This window comes from Halichondria panicea, chromosome 14 (genome assembly GCF_963675165.1).
Source record: "Halichondria panicea chromosome 14, odHalPani1.1, whole genome shotgun sequence".
Lineage (NCBI taxonomy): Eukaryota > Metazoa > Porifera > Demospongiae > Suberitida > Halichondriidae > Halichondria > Halichondria panicea.
The window spans coordinates 1605285-1630245 of NC_087390.1; the positions used below are offsets into that span (position 1 = coordinate 1605285).

The 24961-nt window shown below is 40.1% G+C and overlaps 3 protein-coding genes across 4 annotated transcripts; 2 read left to right on the forward strand and 1 right to left on the reverse strand.

The window, feature by feature from the left end:
- The first annotated feature begins 34 nt into the window (after positions 1-34).
- Positions 35-5667, forward strand: LOC135347393 (uncharacterized). Its single transcript, XM_064545363.1, has 6 exons — positions 35-227; positions 936-1124; positions 1182-1331; positions 1418-1699; positions 1865-1930; positions 2211-5667. The coding sequence occupies exons 1-6, from the start codon at positions 35-37 to the stop codon at positions 5357-5359; spliced, it is 4029 nt and encodes a 1342-aa protein (XP_064401433.1). The 3' UTR covers positions 5360-5667.
- LOC135347408 (probable serine carboxypeptidase CPVL) lies at positions 5639-19669 on the reverse strand. 2 transcript variants are annotated; one of them, XM_064545406.1, is made up of 10 exons: positions 19526-19638; positions 14296-14480; positions 12464-12598; positions 12053-12155; positions 11165-11314; positions 9680-10853; positions 8695-8834; positions 7780-7878; positions 6345-7473; positions 5639-5933 (listed from the first exon to the last, which is right to left on the reverse strand). In XM_064545406.1, the coding sequence occupies exons 3-5, from the start codon at positions 12581-12583 to the stop codon at positions 11295-11297; spliced, it is 243 nt and encodes an 80-aa protein (XP_064401476.1). In that variant the 5' UTR covers positions 12584-12598; positions 14296-14480; positions 19526-19638; the 3' UTR covers positions 5639-5933; positions 6345-7473; positions 7780-7878; positions 8695-8834; positions 9680-10853; positions 11165-11294. The 2 variants fall into 2 exon arrangements, with proteins under 2 accessions (XP_064401476.1, XP_064401475.1); XM_064545405.1 differs by lacking the exon at positions 14296-14480 and having other exon boundaries at positions 19526-19669.
- Positions 19670-19846: 177 nt separating this feature from the next.
- LOC135347390 (uncharacterized) lies at positions 19847-24961 on the forward strand. The gene is made up of 6 exons (XM_064545359.1): positions 19847-20039; positions 20264-20452; positions 20501-20650; positions 20770-21045; positions 21285-21350; positions 21584-24961. The coding sequence occupies exons 1-6, from the start codon at positions 19847-19849 to the stop codon at positions 24763-24765; spliced, it is 4056 nt and encodes a 1351-aa protein (XP_064401429.1). The 3' UTR covers positions 24766-24961.

The following is a 24961-nucleotide window of genomic DNA, read 5'->3' on the forward strand; positions in this document are numbered from 1 at the left end:
GAGCTGGCACAGTTGGTCTATTCCTGACAGAACCATGAAGATGACATCTCAGAGACATGCCCGTTGTCTCTCAATTGATCTGGACGATGATGTTACCCTGGTTTTCCATAAACCTAGTTGGCAGCTCAGAGCCAGCCTTGCCTCTGTGTTGATCACTCCTGTCCTCTACCAACTCTACCTCATTATGGTCACCATCAGATACATACTCTTCTTACAAACGTTTTCCTGTAAGTCAGTGGGAAGCATACTCACCAATAATTGCATAACATAACTTGTCATAGAGTAGAGAAATTTGGAGTTGTATGCTTGTGTTGACAGAGATACTGCAACAGTTTGTTAATTGACTAAATTTAAGTGTGGGTGCCAAGTAAAATTCATTGTTAAAACAAGAGTAACTGTATATAGGCAGAATTATATACTAGGCAGAATAATCACTATAATTATTTTATTATCAGATATTATGTTAGAACAGCCAATTAAGGTTAAAATTAATCACTAGCAATGGTGTCACGTAATACCCCCCTGTCTCATAATACCCCCTGTCTCCCCCTATCTCATAATACCCCCCTGTCTCATAATACCCAAACCACTTTAAACACTAAATTAATGCTAGCATTAGCTGCAAACAAAGCACTGTCACTAATGTTTTTGCTTATTATGCAGACATAATTATAACAATGCATATTGACCATAATTATAGTAGTTAGTGAACAGGTTATTTAGCTGATTACTGCAAGACATTAACTGGTCAGAAACATTAATTTTATAGAGGTCTCATAATACTGACTTGTACTCTACTCATATTACGGGCTACAATTACACTTAAGGAACAGCCATTAGTGTATTGCTTAATTGGTATTCACGGAATCTCATGACCCACAATTGTGATGTCACATGCAGCACATGAATATCATTATTTATGTAACTCTACATAGCTCCCCCACGTCCTGCTTTCCCTGTGGTTGACTTGAGTTGGACCGGAGTGTTTCCTTGTGAGCTGGGATGGAGGGGGAGTGCACTGGCCGTTCACATTCTGTCAGCTGTGCTTATCACCTGCTACTCACTCATCACTGCCTGCTTGGTGAGATGGAACCCTCGGAAACAATGGAACTCAACCACATCAGGTAATCAATTATATATTTACTGCCACAATAATTATAAACATCACTCTTATTTTCTAGTTTTTGAAAAGCCGACCAAGTTCCAAGTGAGAGTTCAGAGCACTAATCGACTGATGTTGCCCCCCACTCTCAGTCTGTGTATACTGTTACTGATATTCCGCTTACTGTTACAGTCAGGAGATGTTGAAGCAAACCCTGGACCAACGCTTGGTAAGCAAATGTCTCTTTATGTATGCATATAAAACTTGTATTAAACCATGTGTATGCCATTGTATTTTTGTTTTTGTTTTTTGTAGGCTCTATTCTGACTATCGATGATTTGAATTCTGTTTACGAGAAATTGATAGAAGCCGCTGGAAACTGGTTAGACCTGGGACTTTCCCTGGGATTAGGTCATAGCACCCTCAGTAATATAAAAGATGAACATCGAGACAAGAACCAAACCTGTTTACGGGAAATGTTAGCTGTTCGCTTGAAGACTGGCCCTCCACTCACCTATTCTGACATATGTCGGAGCCTCAGAGCACGAACAGTTGCACGGAATGATGTCGCTGAGGCTATAGAGGAGGCATGTACAGGTATGAATAGTGATGAGGTTAACCTCGACCACACTATAACTGTAGATAGAATTAGTATACTTATACGTAACTATATGTAGTTACCGCAGCCTAAAGCCAGGAATGTAATTTACTATTATAATACTTCAATAGGACAATTTTATCCAATTACTTACTTTAATTTAGATGAGGATACTTCACCTGGGCCACCTATGAAGCCAAAACTGTCCACAACGACTCTTGGACCAACCAGTGAGTTAGCTAATCAGTAGTTTGTGTGAGTGCATGGATTGAGAAAAGGCAATCTCAGGATTACCGCGCATTTTTAAAAATATATATTTCCACAGCGACTCCTAGACCAACCAGAAGTTAGTTAATTGGTATAGTTTGTGTGATAGAGTATGTAAGAAAATTTGGGATAGAATTATACAGTACTGTTTGGAGTCGCACTCTTTTAACCTATATACGTACGTAGTGTACTGAAGATTCCACTATAATTATTGTTTATCATTCGCTTCATGTTTATTCTCAGAATTCAAATCTGATAATCGTTCCACCATCCAACCAGATGAAGCAATAGGAATTTATCGATCATACTTAACTAGTATTTACGATACAAGATTCCTCCCTGCTGATGACAAATATCCTCTCCAGTGTGTTAAGCATTTTGTTAATCTAGAATGTGCAGATGTAAGTAAACATTTATCGAGAAAGGAAATTAAAAAGTCTTGGTCAGAAATAGTTCAAGGCGAGCTGGATAGATTTCCTAGAGAGTCAATTACAATGGACCAGATAGCTTCCAAAGTAGAGGGTAAATTCTCTAAACTAGTTGTCATTAAAGGGGCTCCTGGAGGAGGAAAGACGACTTTGTCATGGGAACTGTGCAGACGATGGGCTAATGGTGAAGTTTGGACAGATTACTCTCTCGTTGTATTGCTCCGACTTCGAGATAAGAATGTTCAGGAAGCTGTAGAATTAGTTGATCTATTTCAATGTGAAAATACTGAAGCTTCCAAAAATATTGTTGCTACTACTATCATACAAAATCATCATGGGCATGGTATTCTTTTCATTTTAGAAGGCCTGGATGAGTTGCCACCATCCCTTAGAGAAAATGACTCCATATTTATGAAGCTAATAACCGGACGTCTTCTGCCAGCTAGTACCGTGCTTGTTACCACTAGACCCTGGGCTGTATGTGATCTACCTGTTACTTGTAGCTCAAGAGTTGATCAGTTCATCGAAATCTTAGGTTTTTCTTCCGAACAAATTCAAGAATACATTGATCTAATGATCAAAGATGGGGCTCCACCACAACTACGTGAATATATTGACTCTAATCCACGTATCTCTAGTGCAATGTACAACCCTCTTCATGCCAAAATTGTAGTTGAAGTGTACAGAGAAAACCATGAGAATAGCAATAGCATAATCCCCAACACAACAACTGAACTATACACCGAATACTCTCAAATTTTGATTAAAAGATGTTTAGAGAATGATTGGAGCGATGAGCTTAGTGAGTTACCTTCGTCACATCAGGTACATTTTGATAAGCTCTGCCAAATTGCGTACAATGGAATAACAAAAGAAAAACAACAGTTGGTTTTTTTCAAGGAAGATGTTGTTGATGCTAGCACTACACTCGGATTCATGAACAGTGTACATCCTTTACATAAGAAAAATAACAGTTCTCCATCTTACAATTTCCTTCATCTAACACTTCAAGAGTTCCTTGCTGCATTTTATGTCTGGAAAAATAAAACCCCACACGAGCAGTTGATCTTGTTTGAAACCAAAGCTCATGATGGATCATACAAGATGGTTCTATTGTTTTTAGCTGGATTGACTAAACTGAATGACCCATGGACACAGTGTGTACTTCCAACTTCTTACTTGTACTATGAGGAAGGATCATCAAAAGCCGAGAGAATGTGTGAATTCTCAAGTGATCAAATTTTGTGGATCTATGAAAGCCAAAATGTGCAAGCCATGAAGGACTTGTATTGTAATGTGCTGTATGAACCACCGCTATATGATGATATTGATCAGTTTGCACTTGGTTATGTTGTAGCTTCTGCTCATTTCAAAGTAATTCTAACGGACATGTTTGAGTTACATAATGGTATGGCTATATCAATGTTATTAGCAGGAATCAACAAAGTGTTGCCTTCTTTTACTCTAAGTGTAAGGCATCTGAAAATATCTACCACATTCAAGATTCCATGTTTTTGGCATACACTCACTGATAGGATATTACCAGAATTAGAAGGAGTCACTATCAGTAGATCAAAAGATATTGACGATGAATTTGATGGGCCTGAGGCATTAAAAATATTTGACACCATACAGCTATCTCCAAACTTAAGTGTTGTAGAGCTAGATTTTGGCACCTCAAGAGACACTGTGATACGAATACTTGATATTTTGAAGCCAAAACACTACTTGAAAGTTTTGAAATGTACTCGAGTATCGCCAGCTGATGAAGAGTTGCTGTCAGACTTCATTGCACATTCTAGTATTGAAATGTTGGTGATACAATTGATACCAGAGTCACCCACAGATTGCTCACTCACCACAGAAACTAATAGTTGGTGTATTTCAATTGGATTGAACGTGACTGAGTTAAAAAGGAATAACACAAAAATCTTGCCACAATTACTGTCTAAACATTCATTTACCAATAGCGAAGTAGAAAGGACGTTTATGAGATCAGATGTGATCTTTTCACTGTCTACTATGAAAAATTTAATTTCAATCTTAAGCCACTGGAAACTAAGCTTACAATATCTGCGATGCTCTTACCTGGTTCAGTTCACCCCCGCACAATCTGAGCAGTTTTTTAGTACTATACTCAATTGTCCGATATTTAAAGAACTCGATATTCAAAGTGAAATAAAGGGCATATCTAGATATATCTTTAACCCACAGGACTTGCAATCACTAATTTTGCGTTGTTTTGATTATGCCTGTAAGGTTTTACATTCTCTCAAAGACAATCGATTACATTCCATTAAAAGCCTTAAACTTATGTGTTACTTTGACTGCGATTTTGATGAAGCTATTGGTAAGTATCTGCAGACTGACACATCTCTAGAAGAATTGACACTGAATTTTATTTATTTAAAAAGTAGCCCGAGTAGCATATGCATGAGTCATTTAGTGCAGGGACTGCAAGTTAACACATGTCTAACTAAGCTAACTATTTCACCTCATCATAATTTTATAATTAATATTAAAAAAAGGGACTCAGATTATGATCTCAGAACGCTTGAACTGGCCCAAATGTTTCAACTTAATACAACTCTACAATTCATTGAACTTACGGTTGATATGAACTTGCTAATGGATCTACAACTCGTTTTGGAAGCATTGAGAGAAAACAATACAGTTAAACACCTGATACTCCGCCTGTATGTGACATCATTTACACCGTACGCTGTTACCACTGAAGAGGCTGAAGCTGTCAGTAATGTGTTAGCCAAGAACAAGACTCTAGAGGTGTTTCACCTCGATGTTGAGATCACTGAGTGCTCCCCAATTGTCAGGGGGCTCTTGGAAAACAAAACACTGAAAGAATTCGGCACTTCTAAGAATACAAAAAAGAACATTGTCGCATGTCCCGAGTATCTTGATGTCAGACGAAGAATTTTGTTTTTGAACATTACCCCTTTTCATTAATATGCATTGTGTACTAAGTTTAGGTGGCTATCTTATACAGCATAATTATTTTGTGTGTATACCATTCCTGACCCAGTTTTAGGCAGAAAGTAAAACTGTTCTATAATAATTATAATTATATAACATCATACACTCCATCTTGTTTATTATCTATGGCTCTTATAATTATCTTTTTATATATAGGTATCTTAATTTGCAATTCCTGACCCATGCAGTTTTTAGGCAAAAAGTAAACTGTTCTTATTATTATGTTTATGTCTCTTGTTTTTGATCGCTTCATTGAATTTGCATAAAATTATAATTCTCTTAAAACAACATAATTATTAAATGACACGACTATAATTATAGATTCTAGAACTCACTATATAGTTTTTATCTTTACACTTGAAGCACAATCATTTCCAGACAACATAATTATAATAGGCTATTGCATGTTCACAAAGTTCTGGATGAGGTTGAGTGCTCTCTCTGGCTGGTCAAACGGGAGAATGTCCCCACCCCCTCTCACGACCACCTGCATAAACTTGTTCACTGTCCTCACACACCCGGCAACATAATCTCCTATCTTCCACACCTGTGAAGGGGAGGAAATGTGTGTGGGGGGGGTGAGAATAAGAAATGTGTGTGTGTGGGGGGGGGTGAGAATAAGAAATGTGTGTGTGTGTGTGGGAGGGGGGGTGAGAACAAGAAATGTGTGTGTATGGGGGGGGTGAAAACAAGAAATGTGTGTGTGTGTGTGTAGGGGGGGGGGGGTGAGAACAAGAAATGTGTGTGTGTGTGTGTGGGGGGGAGTGGGGGGTGAGAACAAAAAATGTGTGTGTGCGTGGGGGGGGGGGTGAGAACAAGAAATGTGTGTGTGTGTGTGGGGGGGGAGGTAAGAACATATACAAAACTAGCAACCTTTAATGAATAATTATCATACTGTAGGTGTACAATGGAGTCACTTGTGTGTAAGCCTTGAGGTAGGCGTGTCTTCCCGACGTACCTGCAACATGCTCTCCGTAAGGGGAACCCCCACAATGATGTCCAGCTGTCCATTGTACAGGAGCACCTGAGGGGCTACACTAACAGTCACCACATTATTATAATGCAAAAGAGACCGTTTGTATGTACTAAACAAAGACAATATTCACTCATTATAAGCACACCATAGTATGACATTGTACGAAACACTTGAAAACACAATCTTCAGACTGAGAGCCATAGCTGAGACTACCGACGTGAATGGCTCGTCTGATGTCAGTGGTATTGATGAAGGGAACGTAGTAGTTAAAATCAGGGGAGGCTGGACGAATAAGAAATATTGCATGTGAAGAACTGTCTTAAATAATCAATTTGCATGACCAAAATGTCAGCAATTGCCCTCTACAGTTCTTATACTGTAACTAAATTAAATGCAGTGAAACTTGTCTATTGTGGTCAGCCTATAATCAGGTACCCTTTACAATACAGCCAGGTTAACAAGCTTCAGAGTCTCCATAGCATGTGTTTGAACCAGACCACCTCTTTATTATAGCCACTGTTGGTCTGCCTTTGCAAGGGGTGACAGCTATAGATTGGTTTCCTTACACAAGTATACACACAGGGAGAAACCAATCACCCCAGGGCATGACATTTCAACAACACCCTACAATACTTAAGTCAGTGTTTCCCCCAGTGTACAGTTCAAACAGGGTGGCAGGCTAGACTATGGCTTGGGGGAGGGGCAGCATGTATTACTGCTAATCTTTCTTGCCATTATTTGCCATGCACACAGCTTCTCAATGTCCTCTAACACAGTACATGACCACAATAGAGATAATTGTATAGTCCAGGACTTCCCCAAATTCAATTAGCTACTCAAACAGGGCCCTTTAACCAAACACTGGTTAAGTATGTACCAACATAAGATAAATAATACAGTAGAATGTTCAGTACACTACGTATAGGTAAAAAGAGTATATACCACTCCAAACAGGACTGTATACTTCTATCCAACACTTTCTGACATACTCTATCAACATACGTGTACCTAGCGAGGTCCTGAGAATGTTGTAGTAGTTGGTGGATCCAGTGATGTTGTACAAGTACGTAGGATACGGTATCAGATCTCCGTTGAGCAGAGCATCAAAAATCTGCAACAGTCGGCACAAACATGTTATACCTACTTTGAGAATGTGAAATGGATTTTGGATGCTGAGCTTCTGTGAATTGGCCACCGAATAAACCGTAACAGCTGCGTTCAGTAATAGCTTAGACAAGCACACAGCTGGCTACAATGTTCACTAACTGCTAGGTACTGAACCCTGGTGGACGAGAGGGGGTACGTGATGCACATACATTGTAGTTAGTCAGTGGCTTCAGTAGTTGGTTCCTGTACAGGTACTGAGTACTAGAGTTGCCTCTGTGACTAGAGTTCTGATGCTGTGTATAGTGTGTACCTTGAAGCCATCGTAAAACCGTTCAGCTTTGATGTACTGCACAGCCGTGTTGGTCCTTGAATAAATGTAAGCGGCTTAGTTCTCGTCAGCCATTCCAAACTGTATGTGTGTGTGTGTGTGTGTGTGTGTGTGTGTGTGTGTGTGGGTGGGTGTGTGGGTGTCTTATCTTGTGACTGTATAAATGTAGGTTGCTTGGTTGAGGTGATTTTATGATAATAAACCTCAGGAATTGTCTAAAGGTTTTGTGGTGGCGACGGGAGTGTTGGGAATGGGCAACAGGCATTAAATAGATGTGGTGTGTGTGTGTGTGTGTGAGGGGTAGCAGCAGAAATAAACTTGGCAAAATACTTTTATCTTAAAGGTCTCTTTCTAAGCTGTCAGAAGATCAGAAAAGTGTTGAAATTGAATTCGAGTTATGGCAGCTGAAAGAGTCCCCAAACCATGGAATAAAACGGAGGGGGGTTGTAATTGAACATAATCTTTCAACAGCCATAACTTGAGTACTGGTGATCCAATGTCAACATTTTATGATTTTCTGAAAGCTTAGAAAGAGACCGTTCAAATTATGTGTTTAAATCCAAACTTTCGTTGGGGCTATAATTTGTCATTTGGACCATGGGCTATTATGAACTTTGAGTACATCATATGAAAGGTCTCTTTCTAAGTTTTCAGAAAATCAGAAAATCGTTGAAATTGGATACATAGGAATTCAAGTTAAGGCAGCTAAAAGAGTCCCCAAACCATTGGGGAGCTATTACACTTTGGTGCCCTTAGTGACTTTTGCTACAGTAGATTTTGTCTATAATTATAAGCAAGCAACTCCATTAACCTGGGCTGTAATAATTATAGAGGTGTCCTAGTGGTTAGTGTACACACATAATACACTTGACTCTGCCTGAGTGTCCTACTAATAACCTGATGGCCTTGAGTTGGATGTTGTTACTGATCCCCTCCAGTACTGCCTCCCCAGACACAGTGTCTATGATGAGCACACACTCTTTAGTGACAGGCTTCTTGGGTCCTCTGAACTGGGCCACAACATCAGTCCACTCAGCCTGTGTGGAAGTGGAGGGGGGCAGAATGATTGTAGTTATAGTCAAACCTGTCTATTGTAGTCACCCTCTATAATACAGCCACTCAACATCTCCATAGCATATAATTATGTGTTTGGAGGCCACCTCTCTATTGGCAAACATGCCTCACAATAAAATAGCTGATTGGAGACCTCATAATTATAACTACACAACTACATGTACTTGCTTATTAAGTTTGCTCCCTAGAAACCTACTAATGGATCTAACTCAATTGCTGTGAGATAAGCAAATAGTGTGTGATATGATGCTGGGCTAGTTGTACAGTACCCCAGTGCAGAGGAGGAATACCAGGGTCAATAGGGTCACGTTTAATGAAAGATTAAACATTCTTGTTCTGGGTTCTTGACCTTTGCTGAATATAGCAGCTTAGCGCTTCTGTTCTTTATTTGCCTGCTTGGAAAGCTTACTATACCTAGATCTATCCAGTGCAGCAAGCCAGTACATCAACATTTATACCCTAGCCACGGAAGGCTAATTTCTATATCTTGTGGTTTTGAAGAATGCAATAAAAGGTCAAAGGTTGCAATTAAATCCTGGATCTCCTCTCTCAAGCTGATTCCTCTGGGGCGCAATAGCTCAACCGATTTCTGTTGTGATTATAAAGAGGATCAATCTATTAATGGTGTATAAACTCAGCGGCGCGAGGGTAAACTCAGTTTTACATGTAAAACATAGGGCCACGTGGTGTTTTAATTAGTGACCTTTTGACACTGGCATTCCTCCTCTGACCCCAGTGTACCACCACGGTGACTAGATGGGCGTGGCCCGCCCCCAGAGCCACGCCCATCTACACAGTGACTGCTCACTTCATTTTTGATGGTAGTATTCTTCGTGGGGAAGGTGAAGCTCTTGCCCAGTTTGACTCGTTCCTGACCCAGTTTTAAGTAGAAGCAACTTCAGCCATACAACTAGAACAAGACAGGAGATTCGAGCACTTTGAGGGCAAATTGTGGTATACGGTAAAGATCATTGATGAAACAATTGAATATAGTGTTGCAAAAAAACAGGGAGGGTCTTGTGTTTGTATGGTCAAGCCGCCCTCGGTACAGCACAAAAACGGGGAGGGTCTTGCTCATGGTCAAGTTGTATCGACCACAAGCTAGCTGCTACCGTATTATTAAAACAAAGTGGTATAGCTAAAAGAACATGAAGAGGTATTTACCGTATTAGCCACACTTTTAAATCATCGCACTACAGACATCTATCCCTGACTCAGAGATGATCTTTGGTGATTGGCAAAGCAGTGAAAGAGCTAATACAAAAATAGAAACGTATGCTGATGGCACTGTACTAATCAATGGACGTAGATGTACATGTAACGATAGAAGGAGTTGGACACGGTGTCGCTGTTTTGTATGGCTGATTCCACTACTAGCTGTCCTGACACTGAGCTGGTTGTTGGACTATACCGGTTTCGGAATTGAACAGGCAGCACTTTTAACAGGAACACTCGTGCTTTTAAGTATCATTTACATCTATCTCTGTTTTTTTAAATACTTGGGCTGATGCATAGATCTAATTATTTGTTCGTAATTATTGTAAGATTACAAAATTAATGTGGACAATAATGTTTACTTCCTATTATTACCCAATATAGTAAACCATGGAAAGATCATTGACATTGATAAAGATTCCATACAAAGAGGTACACATACATAATTATACAAATGCACCAAGGTCAGATGCAGTAATGAGTTCACTTAGTCTCGTGATACCACAGCCAGTTCTCTCTCATTAATATATAGTGTGGGGGAGAAAAATTCAGTAGAGTTAATTTTTTTGCGACAAAACAACACTATAAGGTTGTAATTTAAAGGAATTTGCCTAGTGTAGACTACAGTGCATTCATTATTGATAGCTACACACACAGTTCTTGCGTTGTGTGAAAGGACGATAGATTGTGTGGTGCATGAACTTACGTAGTTGAGACATGGTACGAGGTCTGATGTTGTTCTGCTGTTGCGGAGTGAACGCCGAGGCCTGCAGCAGAGCATGCAGTGTACATGTAAGTAAAGTAAAGTAAAGGTAATGGTACAATAATTATAGTTAGGAGATTACTTCGCATGCATAAAATCAATCCATGTGAGTACTGCTGGAGCAGATTATTACAGTGTCTGTTGTATAATTATAGCCTTTTCCTGAGTCAAAAATGGGCTAGAAAGGAACGTAGTATCAGCTGTTTAAAAGGCCTACCGGTAGAATTATTGGAATGCATGTGTTTAGAACGCTCAGTAATTTCACTAAATGTATGGGCCTTGAACGTAAATACATTGAACGTAAATACATTGTACCCCTGAGGCTGAGGTTGATTATAGGACGTTCTGGATGAGGTTGAGTGCTCTCTCCGGCTGAAGAATGTGCCCACCCCCTCTCACGACCACCTGCATAAACTTGTTCACTGTCCTCACATACCCGGCAACATCATCTCCTATCTTCCACACCTGTGAAGGGGAGTGTGTGTGTGTGGGGGGGATGCGAACAAGAAATGTATGTGTGTGTGTGGGGGGGTGAGAACAAGAAATGTGTGTGTGTGTGGGGGGGATGAGAACAAGAAATGTGTGTGTGTGTGGGGGGTGAGAACAAGAAATGTGTGTGTGTGTGTGTGTGGGGGGGTGAGAACAAGAAATGTGTGTGTGTGTGGGGGGGAGAACAAGAAGTGTGTGTGTGTGTGGGGGGGGAGAACAAGAAATGTGTGTGTGTGTGTGTGGGGGGGGGGAGAACAAGAATAGTGTGTGGGGGGGGGGTGAGAACAAGAAATGTGTGTGTGTGTGGGGGGGGAGGTGAGAACAAGAAATGTGTGTGTGTGGGGGGGGAGGTGAGAACAAGAAATGTGTGTGTGTGGGGGGGGTGAGAACAAAAATGTGTGTCTGTGGTGGGAGGAGGTGAGAACAAGAAATGTGTGTGTGTGGGGGGGGAGAGAACAAGAAATGTGTGTGTGTGTGTGGGGGAGGTGAGAACAAGAAATTTGTGTGTGTGGGGGGGAGAGAACAAGAAATGTGTGTGTGTGGGGGGGAGGTGAGAACAAGAAATGTGTGTGTGTGGGGAGGGGGGGTGAGAACAAGAAATGTGTGTGTGTGGGGGGGGGTGAGAACAAGAAATGTGTGTGTGCGTGTGGGGGGGTGTACGTGTATATTTCTATCCAACACTTTCTGACATACTCTATCAACATACGTGTATACCTAGCGAGGTCCTGAGAATGTTGTAGTAGTTGGTGGATCCAGTGATGTTGTACAAGTACGTAGGATACGGTATCAGATCTCCGTTGAGCAGAGTATCAAAAATCTGCAACAGTCGGCAAAAACATGTTATACCTACTTTGAGAATGTGAAATGGATTTTGGATGCTGAGCTTCTGTGAATTGGCCACCGAATAAACCGTAACAGCTGCGTTGAGTAATAGCTTAGACAAGCACACAGCTGGCTACAATGTTCCCTAACTGCTAGGTACTGGACCCTGGTGGACGAGAGGGGGTACGTGATGCACATACATTGTAGTTAGTCAGTGGCTTCAGTAGTTGGTTCCTGTACAGGTACTGAGTACTAGAGTTGCCTCTGTGACTAGAGTTCTGATGCTGTGTATAGTGTGTGTACCTTGAAGCCATCGTAAAACCGTTCAGCTTTGATGGTGTTGGTCCTTGAATAAATGTAATCGGCTTGGTTCTCGTCAGCCATTCCAAACTGGAACATAAGGTCAGCGTACGCATTCATCATCACTTGCGTCCATCCCTGCATGTATGTGTGTGTGCGTGGGTGTGTGGGTGGGTGTGTGAGGGGTAGCAGCAGAAATAACTTTTTTATCTCTCAAATATGAAAGATCTCTTTCTAAGCTTTCAGAAAATCAGAAAAGAGTTGAAATTGGATACCCGGAATTTAAGTTATAGCAGATGAAAGAGCCCCCAAACCATTGAACAAACGGAGGGGAGTTTGTAGTTAAACATACATGTATCTTTCAACAGCCATAACTTCAGTACGTTAAGTTTAACTAGAGCACTAAGTGCTAACCCTCGGCTGTTCACATAAATCAGAATTAAGGGTGTTATGTGAGCAGGCTAAGCAGCAAGTAACGTACGGGAGCAATTAAAGTCTAGAGGCTGAAAGTTTTGAGAATGGAGTTTAGTAGTGCACTGGACTAGGATCACAGCAAAGTCAGCAAAGAAGCCTAGAGTCTCAGTATAGCTCCTGTGAGGTATGCTCTGGGGCTAGGATAATAATTATAAGCAACAACCACAATCATAATTCTATAGCTTTCTATTAGCGACCCTGTTCCATTGTTCTTGGTACCGGATCACTTCAGCTGTAAATAAGTAGGGTACCTCGAATAAAGGCCGCGTGTAGTTAGTTAGCTAGCTGCCAACGGGCAAGTTTAAGCTTCTTAGTTTTGCTCGCTTATATTCGACAACGAGGCTTTATATCAAAATCTGCAACTACGTATTAACTTGTTGGGTGAAGGCTATCCATGCTGTAAACGCAGAAGCAGACTCTTGTGCCACACACAAACAAACAAACCAGATGACTACTATACCCGCTGGCCACGGCACAGCCTCGGGTAATTATGCAGAGTACTATGATAAAGCTATACAGCTATTTTGAACAGACTGACTGACTGGCGCTTACCCTCCCATATTGGGATCAGTGTCAAAGTATGAGGTCTCAAAGGGGAGTATAGCAAACCAAATGAATTTATTCCTAAGTATGTGAATAATGGCCTTGTCCCTTGACCTTTTAACACAAGATACGCACTAAAATCTATCTATAAGTACGAATATGTGCCTTCAACCAATCACATCACAATGATTGAGTATAATAGGAAGAAAAATTGCTAATAGGCAAATTTTTTGGGACAGCCCTACTCTTGGTATGCTGGCTTGTAATTGTGCTCCTTATACACCAGAAACCACATGTACCACCAAAAGCAATGAATAGATTTGTGGTAAGACTAGATGATCTCTAGCAAAAGACCGTCTAGATATTGTTGGGTCTAGTACTCAAACTCCCTCTCTTCCCTATTTACCCCTCTCTTTTGGGGGGTAAGCTTCCGTCCCTGATTAGTCAGGCGCACACACCCCTTATTGGGATCAGTGTGAATACATTCAAAGTATGAGGTCTCAACGGGGAGTACAGCAAACCATTATTCCTAAATCTATGAATAATGGCCCTGACCTTCTGATCTACACAACCACACTTTGAACAGCCAGACGACTGACGCTTACCCTCCCCTTATTGGGATCAGTGTCAAAGTATGAGGTCTCAAAGGGGAGTTCAGCAAACCAAATGAACTAAGTATGTGAATAATGGCCTTGACCTTCTAACACAAGATACGCACTAAAATCTATCTATAAGTACGAAAATGTGCCTTCAACGAATCACATCACAATGATTGAGTAACTTTAAACAGTACACGGACCAAAAAACTATCAACTGACCGGGTTTCATCTAGGATTTTAAGCTTGGAGGAGGAAACCACGCACGCTAGAACGAAAAATTGGAGGCCACACCAACTTCTGGCTACCACACCCCCTATATTGTTAGTTGTTGGTGCCTATTAGCGATGTACTCCTGGCAATGTGCATTGACAGGGAACTCCATGTAACTTTTTTTTCCTATTGACCTGAGAAGAGATTTGGACACGAATGATTTAGTGGTAACAGTTACTCCATGTAGTTCCAATGGCAAATCTCCTTCTAGCAAGGGCATAATTAAAGGGCATCAATAGATCCTCTGAGTCATCATCTTGTTTAATTGGTATTAGGACTGTCCCAATTATTCTAGTTGTGTGCAATCAACCTCATAATAGATATGTAATTATTGTAATTGGCACGTATAGATATCGCTTGTATGGTAACAAATAGGTAAGTCGGCCTACATGATTGACATCTGTTACAAAATTGTTTGATGCCAACTAGGAGAATAATAGGTGAGGCTAAAAAATTAGAATAATAGGTATATAGAGTCAGTATGAGGTCATAGAGGTCAATAATATCATGTAAGTGCAGTACACATATCAGTTGTTTAGTTTTATATGGCTGCAATATTGCTATTTATGGTGCATGTTGGCTTTTCAATGATAATGGAGAATAATAGGAAGAAAAATTGAGAAATTCTAATAGGCAAATTTTTTGGGACAGCCCTACTCTTGGTATGCTGGCTTGTAATTGTGCTCCTTATACACCAGAAACCACATGTACCACCAAAAGCAATGAATAGAGTTGTGGTAAGACTAGATGATGGATGATGACCAATTATCCTCTAGCAAAAGACCATGTCTAGATATTGTTGGGTCTAGTACTCAAACTCCCTCTCTTCCCTATTTACCCCTCTCTTTTGGGGGGTAAGCTTCTGCCCCCCGCCCCCTACTAGATGAAACCCTGATTAGTCTGGCGCACACACCCCTTATTGGGATCAGTGTGAATACATTCAAAGTATGAGGTCTCAAAGGGGAGTACAGCAAACCATTATTCCTAATCTATGAATAATGGCCCTGACCTTCTAATCTACACCCACACTTTGAACAGCCAGACTGACTGGCACTTACCCTCCCCTTATTGCGATCAGTGTCAAAGTATGAGGTCTCAAAGGAGTATAGCAAACCAAATGACCTAAGTATGTGAATAATGGCCTTGACCTTCTAACACAAGATATGTACTAAAATCTATCTATAGTACGAAAATGAGAATATGTGCCTTCAACGAATCACATCACAATGATTGAGTAACTTTAAAACAGTACACGGACCAAAAACTATCGACTGACTGGGTTTCATCTAGGATCACGAAAAATTGGAGGCCACACCAACTTCTGGCTACCACACCCCCTATATTGTTAGTTGTTGGTGCCTATTAGTGATGTACTCCTGGTAATGTGCAGACAGGCAACTCCATGTAACTTTTTTTCCTATTGACCTGAGAAGAGATTTGGACACAAATGATTTAGTGGTAACAGTTACTCCATGTAGTTCCAATGGCAAATCTTCTTCTAGCAAGGGCATAATTAAAGGGCATCAATAGATCCTCTGAGTCATATCTTGTTTAATTGGTATTAGGACTGTCCCAATTATTGTAGCTGTGTGCAATCAACCTCATAATAGATATGTAATTATTGTAATTGGCACGTATAGATATCGCTTGTATGGTAACAAATAGGTAAGTCGGCCTACATGATTGACATCTGTTACAAAATTGTTTGATGCCAACTAGAAGAATAATAGGTGAGGCTAAAAAATTAGAATAATAGGTATATAGAGTCAGAGGTTTAATACTGCACTTACATGATATTTATTGACCTCTATGAGGTCATAGAGGTCAATAATATCATGTAAGTGCAGTACACATATCAGTTGTTTAGTTTTATATGGCTGCAATATTGCTATTTATGGTGCATGTTCATGTTGGCTTTTCATTGAGAATAATTACCTGGGAATAATAGGAAGAAAAATTGAGAAATTCTAATAGGCAAATTTTTTGGGACAGCCCTACTCTTGGTATGCTGGCTTGTAATTGTGCTCCTTATACACCAGAAACCACATGTACCACCAAAAGCAATGAATAGATTTGTGGTAAGACTAGATGATGGATGATGACCAATTATCCTCTAGCAAAAGACCTGTCTAGATATTGTTGGGTCTAGTACTCAAACTCCCTCTCTTCCCTATTTTCCCCTCTCTTTTGGGGGGTAAGCTTCCGCCCCCCCCCCCCACCCCCCATCTACTAGATGAAACCCTGATTAGTCTGGCGCACACACCCCTTATTGGGATCAGTGTGAATACATTCAAAGTATGAGGTCTCAAAGGGGAGTACAGCAAACCATTATTCCTAAATCTATGAATAATGGCCCTGACCTTCTAATCTACACCCACACTTTGAACAGCCAGACTGACTGGCACTTACCCTCCCCTTATTGGGATCAGTGTCAAAGTATGAGGGGAGTATAGCAAACCAAATGACCTAAGTATGTGAATAATGGCCTTGACCTTCTAACACAAGATATGTACTAAAATCTATCTATAAGTACGAAAATGAGAATAATTTATGTGCCTTCAACGAATCACATCACAATGATTGAGTAACTTTAAAACAGTACACGGACCAAAAACTATCGACTGACTGGGTTTTATCTAGGATTTTAAGCTTGGAGGAGGAAACCATGCGCGCTAGCACGAAAAATTGGAGGCCACACCAACTTCTGGCTACCACACCCCCTATATTGTTAGTTGTTGGTGCCTATTAGTGATGTACTCCTGGCAATGTGCAGACAGGCAACTCCATGTAACTTTTTTTTCCTATTGACCTGAGAAGAGATTTGGACACGAATGATTTAGTGGTAACAGTTACTCCATGTAGTTCCAATGGCAAATCTCCTTCTAGCAAGGGCATAATTAAAGGGCATCAATAGATCCTCTGAGTCATCATCTTGTTTAATTGGTATTAGGACTGTCCCAATTATTCTAGTTGTGTGCAATCAACCTCATAATAGATATGTAATTATTGTAATTGGCACGTATAGATATCGCTTGTATGGTAACAAATAGGTAAGTCGGCCTACATGATTGACATCTGTTACAAAATTGTTTGATGCCAACTAGGAGAATAATAGGTGAGGCTAAAAAATTAGAATAATAGGTATATAGAGTCAGTATGAGGTCATAGAGGTCAATAATATCATGTAAGTGCAGTACACATATCAGTTGTTTAGTTTTATATGGCTGCAATATTGCTATTTATGGTGCATGTTGGCTTTTCAATGAGAATAATTACCTGGGAATAATAGGAAGAAAAATTGAGAAATTCTAATAGGCAAATTTTTTGGGACAGCCCTACTCTTGGTATGCTGGCTTGTAATTGTGCTCCTTATACACCAGAAACCACATGTACCACCAAAAGCAATGAATAGATTTGTGGTAAGACTAGATGATGGATGATGACCAATTATCCTCTAAGCAAAAGACCATGTCTAGATATTGTTGGGTCTAGTACTCAAACTCCTTCTCTTCCCTATTTTCCCCTCTATTTTTGGGGGGTAAGCTTCCGCCCCGCCCCCTACTAGATAAAACTCTGATTAGTCTGGCGCACACACCCCTTATTGGGATCAGTGTGAATACATTCAAAGTATGAGGTCTCAAAGGGGAGTATACAGCAATTATTCCTAAATTTATGAATAATGGCCCTGACCTTCTGATCTACAACCACACTTTGAACAGCCAGACGACTGACGCTTACCCTCCCCTTATTGGGATCAGTGTCAAAGTATGAGGTCTCAAAGGGGAGTACAGCAAACCATTATTCCTAAATCTATGAATAATGGCCCTGACCTTCTGATCTACAACCACACTTTGAACAGCCAGACGACTGGCGCTTACCCTCCCCTTATTGGGATCAGTGTCAAAGTATGAGGTCTCAAAGGGGAGTATAGCAAACCAAATGAATTTATTCCTAAGTATGTGAATAATGGCCTTGACCTTCTAACACAAGATACGCACTAAAATCTATCTATAAGTACGAATATGTGCCTTCAACCAATCACATCACAACTAGAGCACTAAAGTGCAAACCCTTGGCTGGTGACATGATAATAAAGAAACCAAAAGAGTGATTAATGCAGTGCATGTAGTGATGTATGACTAGTACAGCAACTCAAGAGCAATAAAACTAAACCAGACTGGAGGCATGCTGAAACATTGAGTGGTACATGTCACATTAGACATACACTGTGGACTGGGATCACAGCAAAGAAGCCTTGAGTCTTAGACTTAGAGAGTCCTGCCAGGCTGGAGTATATAGGATCCAGAGTCAGCCAACAACCAGTCACAATTTTAGCTTTTCTACTCAATTGTTCCTGGTACGGATCACTTCAGCTGCAACTATGTAATCAAGGCCACATGTAGCTAGCTAGCTGCCAACATGCAAGTTCAAGCTTCTTAGCTTTTGCTCGACAAAGAAGCTTTAACATAAAAATCTACCATTATTTATATTGTTGTGTGAAGGCTATCCATGCTGTAAACGCAGAGCTGTGGTACCCAGATGAGTAGAAAAGCCCATCACAAACAAATAAACCAACAGACTACTATACCCGTGGCTGCCCACGCGCGCCTCGGGTAATGATTGAGTAACAGTACACGGACCAAAAAACTATCTTTGCTAGCAATACACATGCACACTGTAGGGAAGCACCCTAATATTGATGATACTAAATTAATACACTCCATGACTTCACACCCTTACACCTCACACCCCTCAAGCCCTCACACCTCACACACCTGTCCTGCAGTACTCCGCCCATTATGATGTCATTATTTTACTGAGCATATACGATGTTATCCAAAGCCCCCAGATACCGGGGGATATTAGAGCGCATGCGCAAGCAGTCGATACCAGGCCCACTTCCCTGGTGAAGTGCGGCCTGGGATCGAGGCTACTGATACAGTGGCCATCAACAATACTAATGTCAGTCACTAAATGATTCACATCAGTGTTGTGTACAAATTTGGTAAAAATTACATTAGACATTATATTAAGGCTAAGGGTATGGAGACACACCACTACAGTCTTCTCACCATACCGGTTTATATAATCCTTCACTGAAGGAGATGAACTCTATGTATGCATGGCAATATTATTTTTTTAGTATGCTAGAAATCGACTTAAAGAAACTCTGACTCACATTTGATGGTGTGATAGGCGTTCTCCCTGGGGAAGGTGAAGCTCTTGTCCAGTTTGACTAGGTATTCCTGACCCAGTTTTTCACTGGGAGCTGCTCAGTAGAAGCAACTTCAGCCATAGAACAAGACACAAGAGACACTAGAACTCCAAGCCAAATTGTTGTCTGATACGGTAAAGATCATTAAAGAAATAATTAATGCAAAAAAGGGGAGGGTCTCGTAGTCAGGCTATATAAACAAAGATTATTTGTTCTGAAAGCTTCTCAGCAACTATTTGTCTTGAATCTTGGAGCTGCACAGTTGCATGGTCTTCTGACAGAACCATGAAGATGACATCTCAGAGACATGCCCGTTATCTCTCAATTGATCTGGACAACGATGTTACCCTGGTTTTCCCTAAGCCTAGTTGGCAGCTCAGAGCCTGCCTTGCCTCTGTGTTGATCACCCCTGTCCTCTACCAACTCTACCTCATTATTGTCACCGTCAGATACATACTCTTCTTACAAACTTTTTCCTGTAAGTCAGTGAAGCATACTCACCAATAATTGCATAACATTTCTTATCATAATTATACACTTTGGTATAATTATACCGAGCATATTACGGGACATAGGCCACATATAGTTTATAAAGGTCAGTTTTAAACAACCTTAGTGCATTGCTTGGTATTCACGGAGTCATGACCACACTTGTGATGTCACAGCACATGAATATAATTATTTATGCAACTCTATACACAGCTCCCCCACGTCCTGCTTGCCCTGTGGTTGACTTGAGTTGGACCGGAGTGTTTCCTTGTGAGCTGGGATGGAGGGGGAGTGCACTAGCCGTTCTCATTCTGTCAGCTGTGCTTATCACCTGCTACTCACTCATCACTGCCTGCTTGGTGAGATGGAACCCTCGGAAACAATGGAACTCAACCTCATCAGGTAATCAGTTATATATTTACTGCCACAATAATCACTCTTACTTTTTAGCTTTTGAAAAACCGACCAAGTTCCAAGTGATAGTTCAGAGTACTAATCGACTGATGTTGCCCCCCACTCTCAGTCTGTGTATACTGTTACTGATATTCCGCTTACTGTTACAATCAGGAGATGTTGAAGCAAACCCTGGACCAACGCTTGGTAAGCGGTGTCTCCTTATGATACATAATGTACACAATGACATTGCTCCTCAGAGAACATGCATGCATAAACCATGTGTATGACATTGTGTGCTTATCATTTGGTTGTAATTTTTGTAGGCTCAATTCTGACTCTCGGTGATTTGAATTTTGTTTACAAGAACTTGATAAAAGCTGCTGGAGACTGGTTAGACCTGGGACTTGATCTGGGATTAGATCTTGGCACCCTCAAAGATATAAAAGATGAGTGTCACAGGAACAAGGACTGCTTACGTGAAATGATATCTACTCGCTTGAAGACTGGCCCTCTCACCTATTCTGACATATGTCAAAGTCTCAGAGCACCAACAGTTGCACGAAATGATGTCGCTGAGGCTATAGAGGAGGCATGTACAGGTATAAATAGTCATGAGGCAACCTCGACCAGCATTTCTATGGATAAATATCAGTATACCACAGCCTAAAGCGTAGCTTAGATATGTAGGACAATTGTAAGGCTACTAGCAATATAGACCACACTATAAGCATTTCTATGAATAGTTAACAGTACTTAACTATGTGAATGGATAGTTCACCTCATCACGAACACTTATATTATCTTTATGTACTTCAGTCAATTGTATATATAATTGTAGCAGATGACGATACTTCACCTGGGCCATCTAGGAAAAGATTATCCACAGCGACTCCTGGACCAACCAGTGAGTTAGCTAATCGGTAGTTTGTGTGAGTGGTGATAGGGTAAAGGACAAATCTCAGGGATTGCTGCATTTGTTCATGTAAGACTCCGAAAGTTGCAATTGGTTGTGTGGATAGTGATAGAGTACATTTTTTTGGGGATAGCAGTCGTAATCTTTTTACCTATACACATATATATATACTGTACTGAATATTCTACTGTATTATTTATCTTTCGCTTCATGTTTATTTTCAGAATCCAAATCCGATAATCATTCCACCATCCAACCAGATGAAGCAATAGGAATTTATCGAATATACTTAACTAGTATTTACAATACAACATCCCTCCCTGCTGATGACAAGTATCCTCTCCAGTATGTTATGCATTTTGTTAATCTAGAATGTGCGGATGTAAGTAAACGTTTATCGAGAAAAGAAATGGAAGAGTCCTGGTCAGAAATAGTTCAAGGCAAGCTGAATAGATTTCCTAGAGAGTCAATTAAAATGGACCAGATAGCTTCCAAAGTAAAGGGCAAATTCTCTAAACTAGTTGTCATTAAAGGGGCTCCTGGAGGAGGTAAGACGACTTTGTCATGGGAACTGTGCAGACGATGGGCTAATGGTGAAGTTTGGACAGATTACTCCCTCGTTGCATTGCTCCGACTTAGAGATAAAAATGTTCAGGAAGCTATAGAATTAGTTGATCTACTTCAATGTGGAGATATTGATGTTTCTAAAAGTGTTTATACTATTATCCGAAAGAATCAAGGGCAGGGCGTTCTTTTCATTTTGGAAGGCCTGGATGAGTTGCCACCATTCTTTAGAGAAAATGATTCCATATTTATGAAGCTAATAACCGGACGTCTTCTGCCAGCTAGTACCGTGCTTGTTACCACTAGGCCCTGGGCTGTATGTGATCTACCTGTTACTTGTAGCTCAAGAGTTGATCAGTTCATTGAAATTTTAGGTTTTTCTTTGGAACAAATTCAGGAGTACATTGATCTAATAATCAAAGATGGGGCTCCAGCAGAACTACGTGAATACATTAACTCTAATCCACGTATCTCTAGTGCAATGTACAACCCTCTTCATGCCAGAATTGTAGTCGAAGTGTACAGAGAAAACCATGAGAATAGCAATAGCTGCATAATCCCCAACACAACAACTGAACTATACACTGAATACTGTCAAATATTGATTAAAAGATGTTTAGAGAGTGATTGGAGTGGTGAGCTGAGTGAGTTACCTTCATCACTTCAGGTACATTTTGATAAGCTCTGCCGAATTGCATACAAGGGAATAACAAAAGAAAAACAACAATTGGTTTTCTTTAAGGAAGATGTTGTTGATACTAAAACACTCGGATTCATGAACAGTGTACATCCTTTACATAATAAAAGCAACAGTTCTCCATCTTACAATTTCCTTCATCTAACACTTCAAGAGTTCCTCGCCGCATTTTACATCTGGAAAAATGAAACTCCACACGAGCAGTTTATTTTGTTTGAAACAAAGGCTCTTGATGGATCATACAAAATGATTCTATTGTTTTTAGCTGGATTGACTAAACTGAATGACCCATGGACACAGTGTGTACTTCCATCTCCTTACTTGTACTATGAGGAAGGATCGTCAAAAGCCGAGAGAATGTGTAAATTCTCAATTGATCAAATTCTGTGGATGTATGAAAGCCAAAATGTGCAAGCCATGAAGGACTTGTATTGTAATGTGCTGTATGAACCACCGCTAAAATTTAATGATAAGACAATTGATCAGTTTGCACTTGGTTATGTTTTAGCTTCTGCTCATTTCAAAGTAACTGTAATGGACTTTAGTAAAGGACTTCATGAAGTTGTGGATAAATCTGAAATGATATTAGCAGGAATCAAAAAAGTTTCGCTTTCTTTTACTTTAAGAGTAAAGCATCTGATAATGTCTAACACATATGTGATTCCTCCTGATTGGTGTACACTCAGTGATAAGATACTACCAGAATTAGAAAGAGTCACTATCAGTACCGGTATGGAAAGAATAAAGTGGTATAGCCCTGAGATTCCACATGCATCAACAATATTTGACGCTCTACAACAATCTCCAAACTTAAGTGTAGTAGAGCTAGATCTTGGCATTTTAAAAGACACTGTAAAACAAATACTTCACATTTTGAAGCCAAAACACAGCTTGAAAGTTTTGAAATGTACTCAAGTATTGCCAGCTGATGAAGAGTTGTTGTCTGACTTTATCGCACATTCTAGCATTGAAATGTTGGTGATACATTTGGTACCAAATTCTAAAAGTACGCGCTCACCCCCCACAGATACTGAAAATAATTGGTGTATTTCAATTGGATTGAACGTGACTGAGTTTAAAAGGAATAAAACGAATATTTTACCACATTTACTGTTTGAACATCCATTTACTGTTAACGGAGGAACGTTTCCAACAGACGATGCACAAAAACTGTCTACTATCACAAACTTAGTTTCAATCTTAAGCCACTGGAAACTAAGCCTACAATATCTGCGATGCACTATGCGATGTCTTCAGTTGACCCCCGGACAATCTGAGCTGTTTTTTAGGACTCTACTCAATTGTCCGATGCTTAAAGAAGTTGATCTCAAAAGTGAAATGAAAGGCCAATTTGAATATTTCTGTATCCCCCAGCACTTGCAATCACTAACTTTGCATTGTCCTGATAATGCCTGTGAAGTTTTACGTTATCTCAAAGACAATCGATTACATTCCATTAAAAGCCTTGAACTTACATGTCACATTGACTACGATTTTGATGAAGCTATTGGTGAGTATCTACAGACTGACACATCTCTAGAAGAATTGACACTGTGTTATAATTTCCAAAGTAGCATTAATCATGTAGTGCAGGGACTCCAAGTTAACACATGTCTAACTAAGCTAACAATTTCACCTTGTAAAACTGTCTCATTTGTTCTCGCAAGGCTTGATACTATTGAACTGGTCAAAATGTTTCAGCTTAATACAACTCTACAATTCATTGAACTTGTGGTTCGTAAACTGTCGCCAAATGATTTACTACCCGTTTTGGAAGCATTGAGAGAAAACAATACAGTTAAAAATCTGACACTCGGTCTGTATTTTATAGACGCTACAAAACGTGAGGGCCAAAATGTTCCATCAGTATGTACACGTGAGTACACTGTTACCACTGAAGAAGCTGAAGCTGTTGGTAATGTGTTAGCCAAGAACAAAACTCTAGAGGTGTTTCACATCATTGCTGAGATCATTGAGTGCTCTTCAATTGTCAGGGGGCTATTGGAAAACAAAACACTGAAAGAATTCGGCACTTCTGAGAAAACAAAAAAGAATATCGTCACATGTCCCGAGTACGTTAATATCAGACGAAGAATTGTATTTTGGGGCGTTCCCCTTTTGTACTATATTAATGACTCTTGGTAGGCTTATGAAAATGCACGTTGACTAGGTATACCTGTTATACTGGTTTGTATGTCTGGAATGTTCATGTTCATGTATATTATTGTCTGGAATATTTTTCCTACATTCATTCCTATTATAAAGTCACTTATTTCATCTCATTTTTTTGTCCTGATGAATCGCTCAATGCGAGGAAAAGCTTTGACTATTGAAGTTGAAA

Excerpts from the sequence above, each read along its gene's own strand:
- LOC135347393 (XM_064545363.1), top strand. The coding sequence starts at position 35 with ATGAAGATGACATCTCAGAGACATGCCCGTTGTCTCTCAATTGATCTG. Across the intron at positions 228-935 it reads CTTCTTACAAACGTTTTCCT|CTCCCCCACGTCCTGCTTTC; the intron begins GTAAGTCAGTGG and ends AACTCTACATAG. Across the intron at positions 1,332-1,417 it reads AAACCCTGGACCAACGCTTG|GCTCTATTCTGACTATCGAT; the intron begins GTAAGCAAATGT and ends TGTTTTTTGTAG.
- LOC135347408 (XM_064545405.1), bottom strand. The coding sequence starts at position 12,583 with ATGATGAATGCGTACGCTGACCTTATGTTCCAGTTTGGAATGGCTGAC. Across the intron at positions 12,156-12,463 it reads GGTTTTACGATGGCTTCAAG|ATTTTTGATACTCTGCTCAA; the intron begins GTACACACACTA and ends CGACTGTTGCAG. Across the intron at positions 11,315-12,052 it reads CATTCTCAGGACCTCGCTAG|GTGTGGAAGATAGGAGATGA; the intron begins GTATACACGTAT and ends TCCCCTTCACAG.
- LOC135347390 (XM_064545359.1), top strand. The coding sequence starts at position 19,847 with ATGAAGATGACATCTCAGAGACATGCCCGTTATCTCTCAATTGATCTG. Across the intron at positions 20,040-20,263 it reads CTTCTTACAAACTTTTTCCT|CTCCCCCACGTCCTGCTTGC; the intron begins GTAAGTCAGTGA and ends CTCTATACACAG. Across the intron at positions 20,651-20,769 it reads AAACCCTGGACCAACGCTTG|GCTCAATTCTGACTCTCGGT; the intron begins GTAAGCGGTGTC and ends TAATTTTTGTAG.